The sequence below is a fragment of the Astatotilapia calliptera genome, chromosome 12 (assembly GCF_964374335.1).
Source record: "Astatotilapia calliptera chromosome 12, fAstCal68.1, whole genome shotgun sequence".
Lineage (NCBI taxonomy): Eukaryota > Metazoa > Chordata > Actinopteri > Cichliformes > Cichlidae > Astatotilapia > Astatotilapia calliptera.
The window spans coordinates 8,997,467-9,015,881 of record NC_137433.1 but is presented as its reverse complement, the minus strand read 5'-3'; the positions used below and the strand labels follow the sequence as shown (position 1 = coordinate 9,015,881).

General features: G+C 39.9%; 1 protein-coding gene across 2 annotated transcripts in view; it reads left to right on the top strand.

The window, feature by feature from the left end:
- Positions 1 to 18,415, top strand: part of unc5db (unc-5 netrin receptor Db) — a 296,820-nt gene that overhangs the window by 245,685 nt on the left and 32,720 nt on the right. For both annotated transcript variants that reach the window (XM_026187286.2, XM_026187285.2), the window contains one exon: positions 1,751 to 1,922. In XM_026187286.2, the coding sequence (XP_026043071.1) occupies positions 1,751 to 1,922 (172 nt within the window). The remainder of the gene's footprint in view (positions 1 to 1,750; positions 1,923 to 18,415) is intronic.

The window sequence follows — 18,415 nt, the reverse complement described above, 5'->3', positions numbered from 1 at the left end:
AAGCTTTGTTGTTGTATTTTACTGTTTTACGTTGTTATTTGTTGTATTTCATTCTTTTCATTTTTCTTTTTCTTTGTTGTAAAGCACTGTGTGATTTTTATCTGCGAAAAGCGCTATATAAATAAATTTTACTTACTTACTAATATACATAGTGAGTTGCCCCTAAATATCCCTAATCTTAGCTTTATTTTGAGGGGTTTGCACTGGGTTTTCTGACCAGATTTTTTTCTGACTGCTGTTCAAATCTTTGGATTTGCACACTTCTCCTGTTTGTGACACACACATTACCAGCCTGATGCCTAGTAGTTAGTAGTGCATTCTTTTTGTTGTTTTAATGTATTCATCAGGGTGCTGGTGAAGTACTTAGGGGTGTGGCTAGTGTTAAACAGGGATAGTTCATGTCACCTTTTAAATTAAAATCTATTCTTTTGATATAGATTTTCTAGTCTATTTAGGTGAAAGTTTTATATAAAGCTAGATAGAAAAAATCCAATCAAGTTATCTACAAAGTACTGGTACAAACAAAGGAAACCCTCTACTTTAGTACAAAAATAGATGCCAGTTGTGTAAATAAACTGTCAATTTCTTGAATCATGAACTGCTGAGTCAATCTGTTGCTGTGTTGTGGATTTCTAGCTTTAGTCGCTAGTGAATGACTTCCTTCCTTCACTGTAATTTGTTATAGTGGAAGAAATGTCAAACTGCGACGTATTACAAGCGTGATATCAGAAAATGATGGTGAAAAATACAAATCTAAGACACAAGTCGTTGTAAATTAATGGCACTAACACAACATTAGGCATTCCTCTGCACTGTAGAGGTGTCTCATACACTAAAGCTGCTGCTTTAGTGTATGCCTCATTCAAAGGAAGAAGTCCTAACAAACCAAGCCTCTCATATCTCTGACCTGATGACTGATTAAAGAGCTTTGTTGAGGTGTTCCTCTCCTGTGTCATGATCTGCCTGCCCTCTTTCTCAGAAGCTCAACCAGAGTCACTGCTGCCGCCACCGTCCACTGGCAGGACCTGTTTGTTGTAAGCTGCTTTTAATGAGCGAACTCCAAGTCGCCGGCAAGAGTTTTTCACCTGTGCTTGAACTAATTCCAGCAGCCTGGCTGTGTGGCAATAACTTGAACTTGGGGAGCAAGGGTTCAGCATTTTCACTCATGGCCATTCAAACTTGGAAGTACCTGCCTGGAGGCATGTTTTGTTGGCAGTCCACCTCTTTTCATGAGCTCATTAATTTGTTGGTTCGCTTGCAGCAGCAGAAGCGCAAGTGCAAAGAGAGATGTTATGCACATATGATGGCTCTACTAAATAGAATGTGTTAAATATGGACAGTCATAAAGAGCACAGCAAGAAGTCTTAACAATGCTTTCAAATATAATGGAAAGCAGTGGATAGCAGTGAAGCTGCCCCATCATAAATATGGAGCTTCAAAAAATATAGGTAAAGAAGTGAATGGAGCATTTCACCTTGCTACCAGCTGTTTTTCAGTCTTGCAAAAAGGCATTTTGTTGCACAGATTGCTTCAAAGACAGCTGTGCAAGCAGCTCATAGCTGCAGTAAATGCATTTATGACGCACAGCGAGTCCAGGCATCAAAAGGTATAATTATACGAGAGCCGAGGCATCCATTCTGCTGACGTGTCTCCACGTGTGAACACAGGCAGTGTCTGTTGTCTGCAGTACTGTAACTTATTTCCTCGTATCACCTAATAAGATTTGCATTTACTCTCTGTGTGTTTTTAGTGTCCAAACACTGGACAGCTGTGAAATCCTCCTGGGCCCAGAAGTAACATACGGACCTCCTGGCCTGGATCTCTTCTGCCCGGTGGCCATGACCATCGCCCACTGTGCAGAGGTGGACGCCGAGAACTGGAACATCCAGCTCAAGAGGAGAACCCAGGACAGCAAATGGGAGGTGAGAGCTGCAGGGAGAATGTCCTTCAAGCACAGTGCAGCGCATTGCAATGTCACCTGGGCCATAGGCAACATGCAGAGAGCCATTCCACTTCCTATTAATCGTATTTTGCTTAAAACAGTTGCAGTCTACAAAATGTAGCAGGCCTTTGAGAGACAATTTTCCAATTAGTAGATAATCTCCTTGTTTGTGTAGTACACTTCATTGATGACACCATTAATATTTGATAACCAGGTATTAAAAGGGTAGCCAAATCACAACAGAAACTTCCAGGAGTTTGTATAAGATGCATCTGGCTGTTGGTGGTTGAAGGGGATGCTATCAGGAGCTAGCTGAATGGGTCATTCTAAAGAGTATTAGAGTAGTACTGTAGGGTGCCACATGTTCCTACGTATTCAGTTTGCAATTATATTTATATTTTTCAGATCTATTCAGATCATTTCTTGAAGTATGTTTAAACATGACAAAAAAACAGAATGAATATATAAAAAATTACAGCATTATTCCATTAAAAGTAAACAGTGTCCAGAAAGTGAGCTGCCTTGGCAGAGGTTGGCTCTGAGTGCTTCTTGTTATTTAATTTTATCAGCAATAAAAGGCAGTGCAAACCCTGCTACAGTAGATTATGAATGATAGTGAAGCAGAGATGTGTTGACCTAGCAGATAAACCAAAGAAAACACACATTATGTAGTCTATCTACTGATGACCTCAAGCATTGGGGACTGAAATCAGAGTGCCCTAAATACCAGTGGCCCATTCTTTTGTGTGAATTAGTAGGAGAATAGGACCAGTTTCCACCCATTGATCACCTTTCTCACTTCTCGTAAGCTACAGCAGTAATGGCCAAGCAGATACTGGCTCCATCATGCTTGTCTGAGATGATCCATCTCACATGCATTTCACCACTCTGCTGTTTCCACTGAACAGGGGCAATTTTTTGCCAGAGCAGCTCATATCTATGGAGCATGAAAGACACTTGCAGATGGAAATAAATGCCTATATTTATTTTCTGCTAGATATGCTGGAAGAGATTCATGGTTCCACACACCTGTTTAACAAAGATAAAAGCATACAATAAGCAAAAACACAGTGTGTTCCACTTCAGACACACTGCCAATTAGAACCACACTGCAGCTGTAATCAGTATATAGGATAAAGGAATTACACAAACAGTGTGCCCACCATACTGCTCTGTTGTTTACATGGTTAAATATAATTCGTTTATCCACGCAACTTCACTTCCAACAGATGCGTGTAGACACCTGGTGAAAAAATGTCTTCAGTGCTGAGGTGACAGGAGGAAATTCCTGTTCCTTGAGTTCTGGTTCATCCCTCACAGAAGCCATCTGCTTTTTAACGAGCTAATACAACCAATGCATAAATCTCAACCGCACAACAGCCTGCGTATCCCAGAATGAAGCAAATGCAGAAATAACAAAAATTGCAGGCCACTTGAGGCTGTGAGCGAGTCATTACTGATATACTCCAGTGTTAAAATGCATAACTTTACAGCTGGATAAAAAAATATATAATTAATGCTTTATTTACCAAGATACATTCTTGGTAAATAGACTTATTTTGTAATTTTGACTATAAAAGGAAAGCACTCCAGTCCTTTCAGGAAGCGTTTGATTTTCCCTCTATAGCAAAATGGGCATAACTAAGGTAAATAAAGGGTTAAGACCTAATACAAAAATGGGTTTTGGCCTCTATTGCTGCTTTAGCACTTTTAAACAGCTATTATGAGTTAATGTTTTTTAATGGCATAACCATTTAAAGTGCATTGAGGGTTTGCATTATTATTGGCATATTCCTGCTCTGTCTCATGTTTTTCGAGTTGCAAGGGTTAGAGGCGAGGTATGCCCTGGAGAGGTCGCCAGTCTGTCGCAGGGCTAACACATAGAGACAGTCACAGTCACTCACATTCACACCTATGGGCAATTTAGAGTTTCCAATTAACCTGTCCCCACTAACTGCATGTATTTGGAATGTGGGAGGAAGCTGGAGCACCCGGAGAGAACCCATGTAAAGAGAACATGCAAATTCCACACAGAAAGACCACAGCCTGATGGTGGAATTGATCTCAGGACCTTGTTGTTGTGAGGCAACAGTGCTAAGGGTCACCATGCTGCCCCTTTCAGGAGGATTTCAAAAACAATTAGTCTTTCTGTGTAGTTCATTGCAGTAATAACCGTCTTAGAAGAATGCACTCAAAGCATTTCTGCGCTATGTTATTTGTGAACATAGAAACAGGTATCTGTTGTACTCATGTAGTTTATCTGGATATGGTCACTTCTCACGCTGAAAAAAACAGTACAATGGCAGCAGCTATCAAGAACCAGCAGGCAACATTACAGTGGCTACGTCTGTTTTTTATATAAAGTCTCAACAATCTGTAAGCCTAATTTGCTTTCAACCTTAAAGCTGAAAGAAAAAGACAGTTTTAAATTAACAGTGAATTGGTTGATACACAGGTATTGCTTGTAGTGACCAGTTTTACCAACTACGTTGTTCGAGTTATCTCTGCAGAGCCTTTCTAACAGTCTATGTAAGCAGGTGTTTTCAGGGACAGGGTAAAAAAAACAGGGAATATTCTTGCCTGCTTGCTGATACAGAGCACAGTTCATCAGTTCACCAAAAATCACACCTCTCCTTCCACTACCACCATACCCAGACAATAATTGTTTTGTTGCAAGCCCCTTTTAACAACCACCTCTCCGCCAGATCGCAACTCTTTCACTTGCACTGGAACTAATTCCAGCAAGTAACCTGAGTAACCTGTGTAGCAGTAACCTGAACTGAAGGAGCAAGAGTCTCCCAACATCCAGCGCTCACAGGCAGTCAAACTTCATTCATCAGGTGGACAGAAACAAAATAGAGAAAAGAAATAAATAAAAACACCTGCTTTCAGCTTTTCTGGTGTGTAGATTGTTCTCATTTGCCTCAACATTTGCATTCTATCTTATAGTCTGAAGTCCTTAGAGCGGTAAAACTATAAAAATGTCAAAAGAACGGAACGCAGCATTAACTGCATTACACTATCAGCTTAAACATAGAAGTATGGTTATACGGTATGGTTTTAGCATGCATGCAACTTCATTGGAGTATATTGAGCAGTAAATTAAACTCACTGTTAACATCAGGATTGTTTGATAGTAAAATTTCCCCTTGGTTTATAATTTGGGACAATACCCGCAGTCAGTCTAATAAAAGGATGTTAAAGTCATGTCTCGTAACATTAGATGCCAGGGTTTGTTGACTCTCGCCCTCCTTCTGACAGCTGACCTTTACATGTGTGCTTTGTGTGGCAAAAGGTAGAGTTACCGTGACATGTGACTTGTGAATAACGTGTTAGCCATAAAAGAATGTTGGGACTTTTGTGGGGAAGCCAATTGATCCGGGCTTATGCTCTCTGTGGGTCCAGAGGGTGACATAAGGCCACACTGTGGTAACACTGCCAGTACGGCGGGAGGAAAATAAAGAAACAATTACAGCATGTAATGGGCTGGAAGAGGCATGGCTGCTGTCAGCTAGTGGGAAGACTTTGGGGGTGGGGGGTGTGTAGGTATCGATTAGTGGATCAGGAAAAGACATGGCACAGGGAATTCAGACGTGAGGCAATCAGGAGGAGAATCATGGAGATTATTTCTGTGCTGACCATCATTCTCCATTTACCCCCGCCAACACACCAGCCGCTCTGGGCACAACCAAGCATCTCAGCTCTTACAATGTGTTTTATGTTTCTCGCTAGCAGCTTTAGTCTGATGCTTTGCAACAACAAACCAAGTGCAGTGTTGCTTTCATCTGGATTTTAGCATCAGCAGAGGTAGATAAGAAAATGTGCATTTTTGACTAGGCCCCACTATGTATTTGTGACCTCAAGTCACAGACGCAGTTTTGTTCCTCTATTTGCTCAACTTCAAATCGCACGATGATCATTTCACAAGCATTTAACCACCACTGCATGTTGACTCAGCTTCTGTCATTTGGTGGAATTGCTGTCATTGTCTTTATTGGGTGCATTTAGCTCCAGTGGCCTCATGGGAGCAGGAATTTGATGCACCCACACTGTTAATGTGCCATATCATAATGGATTGCATTTATATAGCGCTTTTCTAGGCACAATTCCACTATTCATTCACTCTCACATTCACACACTGGTGGAGGCAAGCTACGGTTGTAGCCACAGCTGCCCTGGGGCAGACTGACAGAAGCGAGGCTGCCATATCGCCCAATCGGCCCCTCTGGCCAACACCAGTAGGTAGTAGGGTAAAGTGTCTTGCCCAAGGACACAACGACCTGGACAGAGAGAGCAGGGGGATCGAACCGGTTACAGATGAGCTTCCCAACCCCCTGTGCCATGGTCGCCCCATAAATCCAGTTCCAGCAGTTGTAGCACACCAGTCTGTTTCTATAACTCACTGAGCACTCAACCTCCATAGAAAAACATGCCCCCTTAACAACACTGCTGCATTGTTCCAATGAAAAGTAGAGACGAGTGGTTTATGTTAGCTGAACATTTTACATCATTCCAGTGCAGCAAGCAAAATTGCTGCTCAGTTTTTACTGCTAACTGACTGTTTTTGGAAGATCACCTACCTGCCCATGCTTTCACATGACTTATATGCTGTCTATAATACGGCAGACCTGTGCACACATACATGCTTTTCAGCATCTTTATTAATTAAGTAGTGGAAAATGTGTATTTCCCAACCAGTTAGCGAGTATTTGCTAGACGTCTCTGGCTGTCACTTGGTAAAAGTGGTCTAAAAGAGGTGCTGCAAACACACAAACCAGAAAAAACAGAGGAAAAAGTAAACAATTACATTTTCATTGTATAATTTAATGGCTATGACCATCCCTAATGATCACTGTGACCTTAAGTCTAACATCAACAAGAACCCCCAGAATGACCTACAGTTCCATAATGCAGTCTTGTTACTAGCAGTGGAGTTTAAAGTCGATCAGATGAACTGTTGCAGAGACATGTGAGAACACACACACACACACACACACACACACACACACACACACACACACACACACACACACACACACACATAAAAAGACTCCTTCTTTTAACATTAAACGCTTTTTCATTCCAACAGTGTCAGCGTTTTCTTTCTTTTCTCCTTCCCCTCCAGTAAAGAAGATTGTTTTCACTGGTCTGGATGACATCCCGAGAGCTTAATCTCAAAACCCATAGGAATAAAAAGCCCCAGTTGCTGTTGTCACTTTGCATTATTTGCTAGTGTTTTTGAACAGCAAGCAACAAGATGATAACAAGACATGTGGGGAAGGAAGGGTGGCATGCAGGGGGGGTGATGAAGTCAAGAGAATATTCAGTCAGGCAGTAATGTAAATGTAAAGCTGACGTAAAGTTTTTTGTGAAACCCGAGCACGGGTCAGAATAATGAAGAGCGCAGGTTTGCCCCCCGGCTGTTGTGGTGGTTGTCGGCACTTAAAAGAGCTTGTTATTTAGGCTGGATTTGTCAGCTCTCTACACTGTCTGCTTTTGTCCTGAATAATGTTTTTCTGAGCCGCTTTGAAGAATATTCAAGCACAGCAGCCTACATACGCAAACCTCAAACTTCATCTAAACAATTTCAACAATAGCTTCTTTCTGACAGTGAAGTGTGCACATTGGGTTTTGCAAATGGAAAGGAATGGAAATGTACTCATAAATGTTTTATATATTTACATTTTGTTAAACATAAACTCAGTCTGCATCACATAAACTAAAGTAACAGCAGGACTGGAGCCTCCAAAAATGAGTCAGTCTCCGGTGTAACCATATTCTGGACAGCGATGTCTCTTTCTTACATAGAATAAAACCAAGGCTCTGCTGATAGCACTACTAAGGTTAGCCAAACTAATCTGACACTGCACGTGTGTATGCAGAGCAAAAGTGTTGTTCTTTTCATCAAGATTTAAAACGTGATTTGATTAACAGTTAATGCTGGTGAAACATAACATTGCATCCATTTTACAGTACATGTATATTACATGTTGTTAAATGTGGAAGGCTTTAGACAAATACTTTGGTCTCAGGATCATGGTTTGGTTTCCAGTATTAAACATCAGCTCTGCATTTGTAACAAAATGTTAATTCGGAGTCTGTAATAATAATCCATGGAGTCTCTGTAAGTGTGTCTGCTTGTGTGTACAGTATGTGTCACTCCTTTAGTTTTCTTGCCAACCATTTATACAGTCTACTTCAAATGTGGTTTGGGGTGTTGATGGGGACCAGAGACAGACCCCACTGAGTAACTGAGATTATCTTGTGGCTCTTCTATGGGTTAGGGTTTTGTTTGAGGTGGAGGCTAGGTTGTCTTTGTTAGTGAGCAGCATTGTCATACCAACAATAGTCAAGAAAACTGACAGATGCCCCAGTGATGTCACAGAATGAGAGTCAGGAAAATACAGGATTGTGAAAATTTTTAAATGAAATCATCGAGAAAGATAAAACCTGCCTGTATATGATTTCATTTGTGATCAAAACAAATGCTGTTAGAAAGAAGAGATTCACATGGTACTAGCAACCACGTGAATTATGAATCCCACTGAAACTCACTAATCCCACTGCTACTGGCAACCAAGAAACATGTTCGTCAAAGTATGGGATGAGTTTGACTGTTGTATGGACATGTATCGTGCATCTGGAGAGGGGGCAAATTGAGCACTTGTTTTGTATGGAAAACTTTAGCTTCAGCCATGTATTTTAAAATTTACTGCAAGCTGCTGTGTCCATTACTTAAAAAATAATCTTTTCAAATTGGGTCACTCTTATTGAGGAGAAGAGATATAAATTAAGCGTGCAACCTGATTTGCAAACCTTTACAACATGCAATTTACCCATAATGGCTTCAGTTAAGCCAAACAAAACCATTTCTTACTTTTTTCAATTGATATTGTAAACAGTGCAACTTTTGTGAATAAGCCGTGAAACCAACCACATCTATGAAGGCTATTTGGAGACCACGCTAAAACACGTTTAGCTCTATTTAGTAAATCTGGTTCTTAGTAGAGATGGCACGATACCACTTTTTTATGTCCGATACCGATACCGATATCATAAATTTGGATATCTGCCGATACCGATATGAATCCGATATAGTGTGTTTTTTAATCAATAACTGTTTTTTTTATATCTTGCTGCATTTTGTATAAGTTCATACTCAAGTTTAAATAAACAACAACACTAAAGCTATTCTGTTATACCTGTATGTAAAAATACACTGCACCCAAAATATTTCATAGTTCAGCAATACTGATCAATCTAATAAACTTAAACCTACTCCAGCCTTCCTATTCTGATGTTTTAAAGAGTACTTAGCAGAAATATTAAGCAACCTAACTAATAGCAAGCAAAAAAAAAAAAATAGGGAACCACCCCCCCACCCTCCACCTCATGATTCTTAATCGACGTAATCAACTTTAATTTGATGCAGGTTGGAAAAAAATGCATATAATTAAATAGATTCAACATCTTTCTTCAACAGAATTGCAGACTGCACAAATGGTATCTTCCCAAAGGAAAAAGTACTATAGCTTACTAGGGTATATTAGACTTAACAGTTACTATGTGGCGATCGTGGCTCAAGAGTTGGGAGTTCGCCTTGTAATCGGAAGGTTGCCGGTTCAAGCCCTGGCTGGGACAGTCTCGGTCTTTGTGTCCTTGGGCAAGACACTTCACCCGTTGCCTACTGGTGGTGGTCAGAGGGGCTGGTGGCGCCAGTGTCCGGCAGCCTCTGTCAGTGCGCCCCAGGGTGGCTGTGGCTACAATGTAGCTGGCCATCACCAGTGTGTGAATGGGTGGATGACTGAATGTGTAAAGCGCTTTGGGGTCCTTAGGGACTAGTAAAGCGCAATATAAATACAGGCCATTTACCATATATACAATAATGGACTTCTATACATTTTACATCAGATTAAAACTTTGGGTGTAAGATTCAGATAATTATTTATTAAAAGCTAGATATTTTAAATGAGAATAAGAAAGAAAAGTATGTCTTTGTGCCCCCTTTTTCCTGTTAATGCGCAGGGAAAACATTGCTAGATCCGCCCCTGCACAATTACCAGCCGTCAGCTATGTAGAAAAGGATCCTGGTGTAGAAAGTAATATTAAATAAATTCTAACAACAGCTTTTCAAGGTTAAACGTGCTGCTGTTGTTCAGCCGCTGGTTTCCTCTTTCTGGTGCGAAGTGGGCCAAAAACAAACAAGAGAGACGGACTCGCGACAGAAAAGCCGATCAGCTGATCATTAAGCAGTTTCATGATTGAAGTAGCAGCAGGAGAGGGAGGGAGAGAGAAGAGGCAGTCGCTCCATATATTGGTTGTTAAGCTTAACGTGGGAATGCTTTACAAACATTCAGAGATGAACTTACACACTTGCTGTACTGCTCTCTGGGATCACTTCCTCAGAGATGAAATGCTGGTTTGAGGCTACAAATACACACAGCCGTTCTATCACGTGAGCACACTGCTCCGACGTGCTACGATTATGGGCCGAGATACGCCATGTTGCAAGTTTTGTGAGGTGCCTTTTTGATATTTAATGGATCAGATTTTTTATTTCTCTCCGATATCCGATCCAATAATTTACGTCAGTATCGGACCGATACGTAATATCGGATCGGTCCATCTCTAATTCTTAGTTGCTAAAGTTTATTTTGCCTGCTGTCACTTCAGTGACATTCTATGTGGTTTGCTGTTCTTCCTCAGCCTGTGGTGACACACATTTATATTAACAGCACAGCTAAATAAATTTAAAAAAATTAATCCCCACACACCCCATCCCCACTCCCGTCACCCTGCATCAATAAGTGAAAGAGAATGGATGGAAATTCCCAGTCTTGCAATTGGTTTTGTTTTTCCAAATCTACTAATACACTTTATCAACTCACCTGCTGATTTCCACACTCTATTTAAATCAGAATGTAACACATGTATTCTGTTACATTCTTACATAAATGAGAGAATAAAATGGCTATGAAGTGCAGGTCACTCTTATCTACTTTAAGTCACCCGAGTGATCCTCAAAGGTGCAAAGGTAGCTGCCTCACTCACTAATACAGGGTCCTTCTCTGCAGTTATCACACCAACAGAAATTGTACACAAGTCAATGCCAAATTACATAAAACAAGTGTTAGTTTCATCTCACTTCCCTCATTTGTTATATCCTTGCCCGTGTCCACCTTTATAATCTCTTTCTGAGATGCCACCAGATGCTGCTGCAGATTAGAAACCATGTCAGCTCTCCTGGGTCACTCAGTCAGAGATAAATGCCGTTCTGAAGGGCTCTTTTTGTTTGCTCACAGTTTAGTATGTTTGGGGGGTTTAAAACTCCCTTCCCTTTGAGTTCAAGTTCATGTTTACGTAACCTTGCCTTTTTAAAGTTTGCAATTGTGCAAGAAAAAAATCTTTTCAGTGTAAGAGGGCAATTTCTCAAGATGTGCAAGTGTTTTGAATGAGACGGAGGGGAAGAATAGAGGGGAAACGAATGAATACATGATTCGTGTCGCTTTGAGATTTCACTCTAATATTAAAAGGGCACAGAGATCCTTAGAGCTTCTTGGTTGGAAATAATGATCCACCACTGAGGCCTAACCTAAAGAGAGAGAGCGAGGAGCTTGAACAATCATAATACCTGCAAATGCCTGGTGCCATTAAAATACCCTCATTTCGGCTGTCATTAAAATGCACATGACTCACAGAAGACTCCTCAACACTCCCAGCCACGCTATAATGTTATTCAATGCCATATTGCACTGTGTTAAGTTTTGCTTATGAGCATGCAGGAAGCAGAAGTGCAAAATGCATAAACATAATCACAGGAGTCCCAGGCACCTGACAGGAATGTAGCTGAAGTAGTAACATTTAAATCTGTTTGAGGAGCACGGTGCCTCAGAATATCTGAGCCTGGACTCTGACCTGGCCAAGAGAATTTATTATTCACTGATTTGGAATATGGTTTGCATGTGCACATTCTGTTGTTCCATATGAAGGACATGGATGGTGTTCTTGTTCATTTCAGTCCAAAATCAACATGTAATGCCAAATTAACCCAAAGCATATTAGATTCCCTCTTGCAGACTACACCCATGTCCTCAGGGTCATATTCTTAAGTCCTACGAGGGTAAAATATATTAAGTCTTTTAAGCAGGAAGTTATGCCAGGGCTTAGGACGACATGCAGCGTTCTTCTATAAGGGTACCGAATACCACGAAGCCAGCCTGATATTTGGTAAACATACCTTCAACAGGAGAAACTCCAAAGATTGCATGGAAAGAGCACGGGATTAGGGAAATGCCAAAGACAAGAGCTGAATTATCACAATGGCTTTAGTACATAATTCATAGGGGTGCAACGATACACAAAATTCACGGTTCGGTTCGGTTCGATACTTTGGTGTCACGGTTCGATATTTTTTCAATACAAAAAAAATGTTCATGCCTTTTTAATTTGTCATTTATTAAAATTATAAATATATATTTTAACTCAAAAGTACAGCTTTTAAATTTAACCCTAACCCTTGTGCGTGTTTTTTATTTTGACAGCGAATGCGCACCTGCGGACCACTTATGTGCAGCCCTGGTTATTTAGCTCGTCATATTGCAGCCACAGAAATTCTTTTGTCCATGAAACCATAAAGCTGCACTTTCTTTTTGCCTTATAGTCTGATTTGTCATAACTTCTCAGTTTTGTGGTAAGCTTTTCTTTGGCTGTCACTTCTTCACCCTGACCTCTCTTATTTGGCTCAGCAGAACTAAAATATATATCTGTCTGTGAAGGTCATCGTAGTCAAATATAAATCCTGCTGCTTTTACACACGTACTCACATAAGCTCAGCGATTCTCTGCGCGATCAACCTCTCACATGTTTAAGCTTGCTGCGGGAGATTTCACTTGTCATGTTTGCATAGTAAGCTAACAATTAATAAGACGATGTCAGAGGAATTGGTGCACAAATTATCATCACTCACAGATCAGTGCTGTCATTGCAAAGTGAAAGCAAAAAAACAAGCGCAAATTCAAACGCGATTTCAATATGTCACATATTGACAGTGGCTCACCGATGGCAATGACATAATTACCCAGCTATATTTCTGAAAGAATGCAATAGCATTGACATATATTTTTCCTTCCTGCAATAGCCCGACGGGCAGGGCAGAGATAGATTTTGGTAGCCCGACTGAAAAGATCGCTAGCGATATTGCGAGCCCTGTATCTGATTGAGGAATCACTCATCTTTGGAAAAAGAGAGTTTATTACAGAGAAATGGCTCTTTCCAAAATAAAAGCTATACTATCCGCTTCTTCTGGGCTATATTCTCAGCAGCATATTAAACATATAAGGAGAATCATGTGCTAACAGCTGTCTAAATGACTCGGCTAAAGTTAGTAGCATGCTTGCTTGTTTTTTTTCTGCTTCCACTTGTCTTTGCACTAGGATGATGTCGGTGTAAATGTGCAGTCATATTCGTTGTGTTCCCACTAGTGCTTTCAGGTTAATCTCGTTGAAATGACCTTAGCGCCACAACACGGCAAATCTCCGTTAACGAGCTACCGCCGATCGCCCCGTGCATGGGGCTAGACGGCCAACACCTTAACGAGCTAACTGCGCTAACACACTAGCTCCCACCCATGTAATTGAGCATTGCATGGCACATCCAACATACTGTTTTACTTTAGTGCATGACTCGCTTACCTTCAGGGTCATATGTCACATGAAAACCAAAATAATTCCAAACGCCAGATCTGAATGAGGGTGCGGGAGGTCCATGTTGTAAGGAGAGCTTAACTTCTGTCTCGCTAGCTTGCCCTGTGCTCTTCCTTCTGATGATGCTGTCTGTGTTGAGCGCTCAGTGAATCTGCGTTCGACTACTCCGCCTAGGCTGCACTGTCGAGCCTAGGCGGAGTAGTCGAACGCAGATTCACTGAGCGCTCAACACAGACAGCATTGTCAGAAGGAAAGTTGATAAAATAAATTAAAAATTTTGTATTGTTCGATACATATGCGTACCGAACCGAAAGCACTGTATCGAAAGGTTCAATATCGATATGAATATCGTTGTACCCCTAATAATTCAGGATGTCAGTGCAGTATTTCCATATCATTCTATATTCAGTACCGCTGTATGTTTCGAGTTACAAGAGCAGTTGCTGTCAAATGCAGTGGTCTGATTGGTCAGATCTGTTTATATACACAGGAAAAATAAAGCTAGATTCAAAAAAATAAATGCTTCAAATTTGTCCTGTGAAACTGTGAACCACTTCATTAAGAATTGTGGAAAAGTGGAAAATGTTCACACAAATTTGGTGTGTAAAGAGTTTAAAAGTAACTCACTGTATGGACACAAATGGACACAAAGTCATTTTAGAACCAATTCCTGCCACTTGGCAGCCAGGCAGTTATTCTGTTCAATCTCCTAAAGGAGTTCTTAAGCAATCTGAAAAGATCCACAACTTTAATTTCAATGCTCACATTGTCCATAGGAGCCAGTGATACGATGGATAACACTCTAAAAGTTTGGTAAATTTGCACCAAAACATTTAAAAACCTCCCTCAAACCAATGAAGCTCACACAATTGAAACTGTCATTGACCTCAGCTGTGCAGAACAGTCATGTAACAGAATTACTTATGCATTTTCCATTTTGGTTGTTGATTAGCTTTGGGTGGTAGAGGTGGGACAACTACCAAGTTGAGAATCCTATTGGAGAATTTTATGAAGCATATTTTGGGATTGGATGAGCACCATCTGGTGAAACTGACCCTGAGCAGAGTGTCTCTCTACCAGCATTCATCCAGCTTGAGCCTCAATTCCCATTTATCTTTTAACAAGAAAAGAGAAGGTCCTTAAGATCAAATCCTCAAGATAAACTGAAATTTCACATTTTTGTTCACTTACAAAACGTTCTGCATATCAACTCAGGATACTGTATAATAGAGGCTCCCAAACAGTGGAGAGCCTCCTCAGCAGGATGAAGGAGAGTTGAAGAAACGAGTACAGAGGGAATGTTCTAAAAAATAACTGGAACTCAGATATTATATTCCAGCCTGCTGAACTGCCCTGGTCACAACATGGTCAGCAGTAACAGTGACAGCAGGGGCTGTGACTCACAGCTCATGGAGGCTAGGTGCATTTTAAAATCAGATAAACCAGTTTGCTTTTAGAACATGCACGGTTTCTCTGAGTCATAACTCAACAGAGATATTTATAATAAGCAGGTCTGCCCCGACAGTAGATTTTTTCTTTAAATTTTAAATCAAACTTTGATCAAACTAATTTTAAAATAGTATTTGGTCATTCTAAGGGGTTTCTGGTCAGATGTGAGGTCCCCTACTAAAGTTTCAAGAACAACAACCAGCCTCAGCTGGTCACAGCCTCCAACAGGAGTTAAAGGCATTAAGAGATTGGCTCATTGGCAGGCAGGCTAAGAGACAGTTGTTGGTCGTCTTTATTGAGGTTCATTCTACAGAAATCTTGTTAAGACTTTATAATGATAGATCTTTTAGACCAAAGTGTTTCTTTGGTTCATCTTGGCTCAGGGTAAACGAGTTGATCACATTTTCCCCATATCTGTGATATCTATGTTTATGTTTAGTGTCTGTTCTCTTTGTTGTTTGTTGTTTTATGTTTTCATTTCTTCTTCACGTTTTGTTTTTACTTCCTTTGTGTGCAGTACTTCCTGTCTTTGTCTTTTTACGCCACTTTTACGCTTTAATTTCATTTACATAAATTAGTTCCTGTCTTTGATTTTTGTCTCCTCATTCCTTGCTGCTTTGTTTCATTTTCACTCACGTTTTACTTTTGCACATGGTTAGATTAAAGCTCTAAATGAGAAATTTTAAGCAGAAAAAACTATTTAGTTAGGTTTCAGCATCATTACTAAATGGAAGGTCCATTGGTTAGTTTATCTTGATTTCCTTTGCTTTTTCTTTTAATTTTAGCTAAAAAAAAAAACAAAAACAAACTCTACCCTAAAAAAATGTCTTTCTAAATTCACCGTGGCTTACACTTCCTGGGGATGTCATTACTTAATCTCCATTTTGAACTCACCAGAGATTCATGACTTTAAGTTCCCTTGTGTATCAAAGAGATCCTCTGATCTTTATAGTACATTAATGGATACATTGCAAATATTTTATGCTCAGCATCGGGCCCATTTCAGAAGAACTCTCATTAAGCAGCTCCACAGAGCAGCTGCTGTGCTGTTGTGAAACTACTTTGTGTTGAGACACACTCCCGTTTCCACGGTGAAAAAGAGACAGAAGTTTATTTCCAAATTGCTCCAAGACCATCATACACAGTAGGTCAAAACATGTATATTGACCAATAGGTTGTACACTGATGTAGTTAGGGTTAATGCTGGTGTTTAAATAAACGCGTGGAGGTTTGCTGTTTTGTAAGACATGTTTGCTGGTAACATGGCTTCTAATTGGCATGTTTCCAGTTAACTTGATTATTTGAGGAGGAATAAGTTGTGCTCCTCAGGCTGTGTTTTGGTACACTGTTTGGTCTCACAGCTCCTCATTAAACTGTCTAATCACACGGATTTCATGGATTCTGTCTGCTGCAGCTTACTGCGTGACAATAATTGTGAGATGGTTTGGATAAATAATCAAAAGACGATATCTGAAGGTGAATTTTGAGGCTCTTGGCCTTCTCCTGCCTGGATTATTCTGATTCCTTTTGTCCAGTTTGTCTTCAAGTATGTTCCCTTTGAGTGAGGTTTGGAGAAAATAGAACTGCTTTCCAGTTGCTGTTGCTGCCTCATAAATAAAACACTCAGCATTGTTTATGATGACTATTTTGCGTCCCGCTATGTACTAACATCATCTGTTATGTCAGAAATACTTTTGTACACTCTCCCGAGACTGGTTACAACCTGTGTGGGTTTTTGCTTTGTGATTTAAACCTGCATTATGTTACCTACGTACATCATTATTCAGCAGCAGTGGACTAGAATCCATAATACATTCTACTGTATACAGAAGTTCATTTGCAGAGTTTTCTTACTGAGATGTCTCTCGCCAGCTCTCGGCATGAATATTTACCTCAGCGACTCACTCTGTTGCAATAAGTATCGCAGTGGAACAGCCTCGAAAAGCGTGTAAGATAAATTCTGCCTAACCCTAATCCTTTATTGGAAGCTGTTCTAAAGTTTTGTAACTTTTAATCAGGTGATTGAATCACGTGACAACCAAACCAAAACAGGTGCTGTGTGAAGAAATGAGCAAATAATTATTTATTGCTCCCAGAAAGCTGTAACTTTCTGGGAGCAATAAATAAGTGAAAATTGGAGCCCTGCAGTCTGCGAGCTGTTTATTTTCTTGTTTCTTCTTTTTTTGTGTCTGTTAACTAAATTGACTTGAAATATGCAATAAACACTTCCCGGGGGAAAAAAGGCCGTAATAGTATAGAAACTGCAAATTGTGTTGTATGTAATGACTTGTAATACAAATTGCAAATGGAAGTATGTGTATGATGTGCATAGAGGACATACTGCACAGTACTGAGTTTGAAAATGTGTCAAAATAATGAATATGAACCTGTTTATGAGACTTTATGAAAAGATTGTGGCAACGGGCAACATGAAAAGGTGACAGTAGATGTTTTTAAAAGAGAAATATAACCTCCTGGTTCCCTGCATTTCTTGCCGCATATAGAATTGAGTTTAAGGTGTGTTTATTTATTTTTAAAGCCATACAAAATTGACCTTGGTTTACAACCACAGGACCTGCGCAAGTATTCTTGAGTCATGTCATCTTGTGATGACGACATTGGCTACATGGTCATTTTGAACCAAATTTATTGTTACACTTCTAATCAACAGAAAATAGCTCAGTGTGTAAAGCATGAATTTTGAACTTAGGTAATCTCATATGCGTGTTTTCAATTTTTTAGATAATTCCTTCTTTTATTTTTGTTTTTTTATGTTTATTTTTCTGGCTTTTAACCTGTTTTCTGTCTGCTTTTTTATTGTTTACTGTCCTATCATGCGTACTGCACTTTCTTGGATTTGATTTTTGTGTTTTAATAAGAGGTACAGCCTTTCTCCCAGTGCAGGGACCTCTGTGGTGGAGCAGCTCAACACAGAAATGATGAAATATTTACATTAGATTTTTAGCTAAATGAGTTTACAGGTTAGGCCTAAAGAGATTCCCTAAATCCAACTTGTTTTTTCAAGTATATGCTTACTCTTAGAGTTTATGTATGGTAGTTTAAGAAGATCTGTGTGTAAAAAGCAATGTGTCAAAGGCTTGTAATAATTTTGACTATGGATCACAGTGGTATCACAGATTTTGCTCTCAGTTATTGATGAGTGCAGTTCTGTTCAGAAATGCAGTATTTCCTAAAACATTTTAAAACAGCATAATAAAAACTGACTGACAGTTTGCGATTAACTGGCTTTTTCCTACATGATCACATCTGTTGTTTCTTGTGTTATATCTCACTCTCAGGAGCGACATTAGACATTAAGATT